Genomic DNA, 8,771 nt, shown 5'->3' on the forward strand with positions numbered 1-8,771 from the left:
TTAGAGCGGCTTCTACGGTTTAGACTGGTTTCTACTAGTTTAGACTGGATTAGACTGGTTTCCACCGGTTCAGACTGGCTTCAACTGGTTTAGACAGAATAAGAAAGGCTTCTACTGGTTTGGACTGATTTGCATTGGTTTAGACTGGATTAGACTGGTTTCTACTGGTTCAGATGGGCTTCCACAGGTTTAGACACATTCCTACTGGTTTCAACTGGATTTAAATGGCTTCTACTTGTTTAGACTAGCTTATACTGGTTTAGGCGGTATTAGACTATTTTTGCAGGTTAAAATTGGATTAAACTGGCTTCTACTGGTTCAGACGGACTTCCACTGGCTAAAACTGGTTTCTACTGGTTTCCACAGGTTGAGACTAAATAAAACTGGCTTCTAAGGGTTTAGACTGGATTGGACTGACTTCTACTAATTAAAACTGGATTAGACTGGTTTCCACTGGTTTAGACTGGCTTCCACTGCTTTAAACAGGTTTCTACTGGTTTAAACTGGATTAAACTGGCTTTTACTGGATTAGACTGGCTTCTACTGGTTTAGATTGGATTAGATTGTTTTTTGCAGGTTTAAACTGGATTAAACTGGCTTCTACTGGTTCAGACGGGCTTCCACTGAGGAAGACGGTCTTCCACTGGTTAAGACTGGTTTCTACTGGTTTAGACTGTATAAAACTGGCTTCTACTGGGTTAGACTGGATTAGACTGGCTACTATGGATTGGACCCGTTTTCCACTATGTCTATCCATGAACTGACTATTTTAACTCGTCCATCTTTGTTTATTCTCCCCTTTCTTTCTGTTCCTGGTTCTGTCCATCTCCTAGGAGTGCAGCTGACCGGCTTTATCTCCACTGCCTCCTCCCTCCGCCCTCCATCCTCACCCCTACCAGCTCATGATGGACGGAGCCAAAGCCAACATGGCCGCCGCCCCTGAACCCCGTCCATGGCTCCTGGAGCGTCGTGTCCGCCGGCATACGCCGGCGCTGTCAGTGTTAAGATCCAAGCTGAAGCGAGAGTTGGCTTGTTCAGGTCCCCGGGTCCGAGCCACCCTTAGCGGGTTCTTCCCAGTGGTGCACTGGCTCCCCAAGTACAAGCTGCGGGAGTACGTCTGGGGGGACGTGATGTCCGGGCTGATCGTGGGTATCATCCTGATTCCCCAAGCCATCGCCTACTGCCTGCTGGCCGGGGTGGACCCTATCTACGGCCTGTACACCTCCTTCTTCTCCAACATCATCTACTTCTTCATGGGGACGTCCAGACATGTCTCTGTGGGGATCTTCAGCCTCATGAGCCTCATGGTCGGACAGGTAATGCTTGGAATCAGCCTGAATGACTTCTTTAGAGGATTGCAGACCTCTTGCTCAATTCCCCAAAACCAATGGTTCCTGTAAAAGACACTCACAGAAGGGACTTTAAATCTGAGGTTTAGAGTGAAATAATATGTTTGTTTACATGTTATAGAACATCATTAGTTATTAAACTGATTCCAGAGTTTTCTAGATCAGTTTACAAAAAAAATCATACTTTTAATGTTAATATTAACTACCATGTTTTATGATATTTTGTTCAATTTGCAGTAATGCACTACACAATTACTAATTACTGATTAATCTCATATAAGAAATATTTAGAATAATATAATAGAATAAGAATAAAACAAATTTGTTATTGATTTTCTCATTGATCAATAATAGTTAGTTCTAAAGCAGGCTATTCAACTGCATTACGCTGGGGCCAGACTTTTTACGAGAAAATGAAAAACCACCTTCATGTTCTTCAAATTATACACAGATTAACTAATATTCTTTCAGATAATATTCTCTCGTGTTTTATATCCTGAAATGCAGAGTATGATGGTATGTATTAACACAGGGCTGCCAGTTGAATGGGCCTGGTGTAAAGTTTTACCAACACACCGTCTCCCTGTGCCTCCAGGTGGTGGACAGACATGTGTTCCTGGCGGGTTTCGAGCCCTATGAGGACTCTGCCCTACCCGGGTCCTGGAATGGGACGGTGGTTCTGTCCAACCTCTCAGCGCAGTACCAGGGCAGCATGGAGCTGATGGATCTGCAGTGTGACAGACACTGCTATGCCATTAGCATCGCGGCCGCCCTCACATTCCTAGTGGGCATCTACCAGGTAGGAGAGTTAACCTAACCCTTACCCTATCTGAGTCCAGTATTTGAGTAAACATACTCAGTTACTTTCCACCCCTGCCTTTACCACCCCCACCTGACCCCCTGACCTCCTGACCCCCTGACCCCCTGACTCTGGCACCAGGTCCTGATGGCCGTCTTCAGGCTGGGCTTTGTGTCCGTCTACCTCTCGGCTCCCATGCTGGATGGCTTCGCCACCGGAGCCTCCTTCACCATCTTGACGGTGCAAGCCAAGTACCTCCTGGGCCTGAAGATCCCGCGCCACCAGGGCTACGGCTCCGTCCTGGTCACCTGGATCAATATCTTCGCCAACATCCACAAGACCAACTTCTGTGATCTGATCACCAGCGCCATCTGTATCGCTGTGCTAGGTAAGAGCTTTTTGATCCGCGTTTTGATCAGCTTTCCCCTTTCTGTGCGTGTAGGTATTCAAGTTTGTTTCTTTCAGCTTAAACAGGTTTGTCTAGTATTCACAGTATTTTACGATACGTGGCTTGCGTAAATAGACATGAGGTTAGTTAAATACCGTGAGGACAACTTCAGCATATTGATCTACAGCCTTCTTTAGGAGCTGTCACAGGTTAGACCTTGTTGGAAATGCAAGATGGTGGCATCAGGTGTTGCCTGGCAGTTCTTTTCGGGACAGGACAGTATTCCTCCTGATGAAGGCCGGGGTAGACGGTACCGGCTAAAACTGTTGAACAAAGAGTTCTACTTGTCTCAACAGTAGATACACAAAGAGGATACATCCGTATCTAGGTGTTATGTATAAATTAAATTAGAAAATGTCAGTTCAATTCCATGTATAACACAGATTTCATAAAAGCTGCTTCATGATGTTCAAAAGCTTATTTAAGGGAATAGACCAACAGGGCGGAAAGGAATAACACATTTCCCATAATGTAAAATAAAGAACAACTACTCTGTCTAATGTAGTATACAAGTGTATTTTCTGTATTCCGCAAAATTCATCCACTGCAGCTACTGCTTGAAATGTGGGTGAATTAATATAATGAATATGTTGAATGTTCTGTCTGTAGTGGCAGGAAAGGAGATCCAGGATCGCTACAAGGACCGTCTGAAGATACCGCTTCCTACTGAGCTGGTCGTGGTGGCAGTAGCCACCCTGGGCAGCCATTTTGGGGACCTGAGCGGCCAATATGGCTCCAGTGTGTCTGGTCACATACCCACAGGGTTCATCCCTCCAAAAGTGCCCAGTTTCCACCTGATGCACAGAGTTGCACTTGATGCCATTCCTCTGGCTGTCATTAGGTAAGGTTTTAAAGGCAACATCTCTTATCCATCTATTAAAATGGACAAAGTTGACGTTGTTTTATGTGTTTGTATAATAATAAACAATCAAATAATATCAAGATATAATATTTAAGATATTGAGTGTCCGCCCCATATATCTGCGCTATAGTGGTTCAGCTCTTATATCTCCAATAGAGTTTTCTCAGTTTCCACAGGAAACAAATTGTCCGCTCCTGCCAGTATTTTGTCTGCGGTCCCCCAAGGCTCAGTCTTGGGCCCCATGTCATTCTCCCCAAATTATTCGGAATTGTTACATTTATTTTCACTGTGATGCCGATGACACTCATATGCCTCCCACTTAAATCCTGACGCATGGAGTTTTTTAGGATTTGATCCTGACATGAGCAAACTGATTGTTTACAAGACAATGAATGCTGGACGGCTCATAATTCTCTACAACTATTGTAATTGTACTCAAGACACCTTTGAATTGAGAGTACACATTTAACTGGACTAAGGTGTAATACGTTGAGCAACGATCGTGATCCTTCGTGGTCTCAGTTGATGACCCCAAATCTGAAAATATATTTGTAGAATATTTGTATATACTTTTATAGTATACAACTTTTTATGAAATGCAATTTGCTTATTATTGTCCTGTTTTTAATATATTTAATTATTTTCATTATTTTATTGCTATACTTTGTAAATGTATTTTGCTTAGCTTGTTTTTCTTTGAACGTCACTATGTGATGCCTTCTCCCTAATGTAAAGCACTTTGAGTTACATGTAGTTTATGAAAGGTGCTAAAGAAAATAAAGGTTATTATTATTATTAACTAAACAAAAACAAGACTGAAATTTGACTCCTCTTAGCGTAATAAGTGCCGCTGATCAGAGCCTGGATCATCTAACATTACGCCACATTACATCACTTAGCAGACCCTTTTGTCCAAAGCGACTTACAACAAGTTCATTCCACCTATACCCACGTTCCTGAACTCCTCATGCCTTGTGGTGCTGATAGACCCCTGAGGTCCCGAAAAGACCCAGTGGCCGCCCCACAGTGCCATTAGATCGGCTGATTTTGTTGAGGTTTTCGGAAAAAATAACCCTACTTTTACTCCCTCGTCTAGAACTGCAACTGACCTATTCCTCGGTGTCTGGGACCTGTGTGCCTGCTTTCTGTTCAAAATTGAACTTGTGCGGGCCTGTATTTCATATGTGTGACTGTATTTTGTGTTTTTTCCAGTTTTGCCTTCACGGTGTCACTGTCTGAGATGTTTGCCAAGAAGAACGGCTACACGGTGCGGCCCAACCAGGAGATGCTGGCCATCGGCTTCTGCAACATCATCCCTTCTTTCTTCCACTGCTTCACCACCAGCGCAGCGCTGGCAAAAACCATGGTGAAGGACTCCACAGGCTGCCAGACACAGGTGACACCACTTGACGCATTGGGAAATGTATGGATTTCAACTTTAGCTTGAACTACTTTTGCTGTGCCACTCGGATGAGCGAATGGAAGGCGCTTCTCCGGTTAAAACCAGAACAAGACCTCTACAGTAGTTTGTTGTATGCGTAATTAAATGGCAATAAAGTTGAATTGTCCAATGGTCCAGTCCAATGGAGATTAACTGAATTGAATAATTAAGCAGTACCTGCCTGTCAATCCCCCAGAACCTTCTGAAACTACCGGTTGAGTCACGGATCCCACATAAGGGCAACATGTCATCGGTTCCAGTCCTGCTTTGCACTGATTGGCCACTGGCCTCTTTTGTAGCTCCACTCACACTGTTTCCTTCGGAAGATGTTTGCAACCTGCCAACTCTTTGAGCCTATGAGGATAAACTGGTTAATGAGTAATAAGTGATGTTTCCCAACTCCAAACCAAGTTACTAGTGATAGGAATCTTACTGGTTTACCAATTAGCACTGCTAGCTGTGCGAACGTCCCAGAATGTACGACCGGCTCCCCACCATCAAAGCACAGAGCTATGGAGACATTTTAGAGAGACCAAACAACCCCAATGGTATTATATTACCACCATAAGGATACCGATACCCTAATGATATTACTCTAACCCTAAGGGTATTCTTTAGACTAGATTAGATTAGATTCAACTTTATTGTCACTAGCAGAGTACAGGTACAGACCCAATGAAATGCAGTTGACGTCGAACCAGAAGTGCCAAAGAAGCATTTAAATACCAAAGTGCTATTTGAGTACAGTGTTTCTGTTCAGTTATGTAGGCAAAAGAGATGGATTATGACAACAGTGTAAGGTTATAAATACAAATTTGTCAGGAGTATAGGGGGATTATGTACAGAGAGTATAAATAGACATTATATATAAATACTATATATATACATGTAGTATATCTATGTATATTGTGCAGGTTTTGGTCAGGTTATGGAATATAAAAAAAAAGTTAAAAAGAGTATTTAGTTTTTAGGTGATAGCAGTGCAAGGGCAATTGATGAAACAGTGCAGTAGTGAGTGTAAACATTTATACAGTGCAAGGCAGTAAATGTAAACAGGTGAACATTGCAGAAAGTGAGATGCAACAGGTAAGCAGGTAACAACAGGTAAGCAGGTAACAACAGGTAAGCAGGTAGCCATTTAAAAGTTCGGTGCTAGGGAGGTGGAGGGGGGTTTATTCAACAGTGTTACAGCCTCTGGAAAGAAGCTGTACTTGAGCCTGCTGGTGCGGGAGCACAGGCTCCTGTATCGCTTGCCAGATGGGAGAAGGGTGACAAGTCCATGGTTAGGGTGGGTGTCATCCTTGACAATGGATTTGGATTTGTTTAAGCAGCTTCATGGTATGTGTTGTGGATGGGGGGGAGTATACAGCCAGTCGTCCTCTGGGCAGAGTTCACTACTCTTTGTAGTGCCTTGCGGTCGGCAACGTTGCAGTTACCGTACCAGACAGAGCAGTTTGTAAGTATGCTCTCAGTGGTACAGCGGTAGAAGTCGGATAGAATCCTAGGACAAAGCTGTGCTTTCTAAAGGGTCCGTAGGAAGTGAAGGCGCTGATGTTAGTAGGGAAGTCCATAATCCAGTTGCAGAGTTAGTTGCTGATGCCAAGCTGGCTGAGCTTGGAGATCAGCTTGGAGGGGATCACAGTGTTGAATGTAGAACTAAAGTCAATAAACAGCATTCTAACATATGTTTTGGGGCTATCCAGGTGGGTGAGTGCTAGATGGAGCACTGTGGAGATAGCATCCTCTGTTGATCGGTTGCGTTGGTAGGCAAATTGGTACGGGTCCAGTGAAGGAGGCAGGCCGGCTTATAGATGTGAGAGGACCAGCTTCTCAAAACATTTTGCAATCATGGGTGTCAGTGCAACAGGGCGGAAATCGTTCAGTTCATGGCTGTAGAGAATGTTACCTTGAAATCTAAGTATGTTACTCTATACCCTTATGATATTACCCTGTACCCTTTGGATATTACCCTGTACCCTTGGGATATTACCCTGTACCCCTAGGATATTATCCTGTACTCTTAGGGTTAAGGGTATTATCCTATACCCCAAAGGTATTACCCTGTACCTTAAGCGTTTTTTGAAAACCTAAATCTAGGCAGCCAGGACACCCCTGAATTAATTGTTGATGGAAACTCTTCATTTAATGGCGTCTTTTTGCTCCCTCTCTCTCTCTCTCTCCCTCCCTTGATCAGGTGTCCAGCCTGGTCAGTGCTTTGGTTGTCCTCCTCGTCCTCCTCTTCTTCGCTCCCATCTTCTACGCTCTGCAGAAGTGTGTGCTGGCTTGCATCATCATCGTCAGCCTGCGGGGGGCGCTCCGGAAGTTCCGGGACGTCCCCGCCTTGTGGCGGGCGAGCCGGGCCGACGCCCTGGTGTGGCTGGTCGCCATGGCAGCCACAGCGCTGATCAGCGTGGAGCTAGGACTCCTGGTGGGAGTGGTATTCACAATGCTCTGCATGGTCTTCAGGACCCAGAACCCCAAGGTACAGTAGCACCTGGGGTCTCTCACTTTCTTTCTTTCTTTCTTTCTTTCTTTCTTTCTTTCTTTCTTTGCATCAGCTGTTGGTTGCCAGGTCAGACAAATGGGTTGCCAGGTTTCCGTCACTTCTTAATGGGGTGATAATGATTCTGTGTAATTATGATCCATTATGTCAATATTTCCACTTCCTTGTTGTGAATGTACGACCATGACACAAGATGGTGGACGGCAGCATCGAGCACCGACCGCGCCCTGTGTCCTCTCCCCCCCGATCCCAGGTCTCCCTCCTGGGTCGGGCCTCGGACTCGGAGCTCTACGAGGACCTGGAGGAGTACCGGGACCTGGCGGCGCCGGCCCGGATCCGTGTGTTCCGCTTCCAGGCCCCGCTCTACTACGCCAACACGCATGTCTTCCTCCGCTCGCTGTACCGCGCCGTGGGGATGGAGCCCTTCCTAGAGTTGACCCGCCGCAGGAGGGTGGAGAAGAAGGCAGAGGAGGCGGAGGATGGGGAAGAGGCGGCGGCCAAAAGCCAAAGCCAAAATGGAGAGGCACGTGCGGATCTGATCCAAAGGGACCTGGAGTTCCACAGCATCGTGCTGGACTGCTCGGCTACTCCGTTCGTAGACTCGGCGGGCGCGGCCGCCTTGGAGGGCGTGGTCAAGGACTTCCGGGAGGTGGGGGTGGGCGTACTGCTGGCCGGCTGTAATGCCTCGGTGGTCGACGCCCTGAGCAGAGGGAAAAAGGACAAAAACATGGGCAGTTTGCTTTTCCACACGGTGCACGCTGCAGTTCTCCACGCCACCAGCAGGGCGGCAGCAGAGTGCACGTTAGGAGACTCGCAGGTGTAGGGTCCATGGAAGGAGCAAGAGGCGATAATAGTGCGATATAGTACGCACCCTGAGAGACCATCCTGCGTCCCAAAAGGTGTACTACTTACTAAATGCCTCTCCACACTTGTGCAGTGTACCTCAGTATGTGAGGACAAAGAACAATTTATTATTTGGCAGTGGTAGGAAGCAACAAAGTACTTTGTCTTCTTCTGTCTCAGTTTTTACATTTCAAATATCTCTACTTTTCAACACAGTCGCAGTACTTTGTCATTCTTTGTTTTCGTTTGAATCAAGATGTTTGTTAGCATTAGGTTGCATCTCATTTCGGACGCAGGGACGTGAAGCAGCTCAGACATCACATGGTTTTATTTCCATCGCAGGTTTTTCATCCCTCCCTGTTTGGGAACAAAATATCCCAAAAATATCAGAAAAAGACTTTGATCATATTTTTCGGGGCAGGCTCCCCGTGTCGTAAGGAATTACATAAATGATGAATTTCCTGTTCATGACGTGATCCAGATGCAGGTTTTTGTTTTCACTTTGCCTATCATGTAGTGTTATGAC

At 45.6% G+C, this 8,771-nt stretch overlaps 1 protein-coding gene across 1 annotated transcript; it reads left to right on the top strand.

The window, feature by feature from the left end:
- Positions 1 to 905: 905 nt before the first annotated feature.
- Positions 906 to 8,225, top strand: slc26a1 (solute carrier family 26 member 1; the record flags this gene model as incomplete). Its single annotated transcript, XM_080017734.1, has 7 exons — positions 906 to 1,316; positions 1,945 to 2,148; positions 2,290 to 2,536; positions 3,206 to 3,437; positions 4,671 to 4,854; positions 7,094 to 7,381; positions 7,656 to 8,225. 7 exons carry the CDS (start codon positions 906 to 908, stop codon positions 8,223 to 8,225), a joined length of 2,136 nt encoding a protein of 711 aa, XP_079873860.1.
- Positions 8,226 to 8,771: the final 546 nt, after the last annotated feature.

The sequence above is a fragment of the Zeus faber genome (genome assembly GCF_960531495.2).
Source record: "Zeus faber genome assembly, chromosome: 17".
Classification (NCBI taxonomy): Eukaryota; Metazoa; Chordata; class Actinopteri; order Zeiformes; family Zeidae; genus Zeus; species Zeus faber.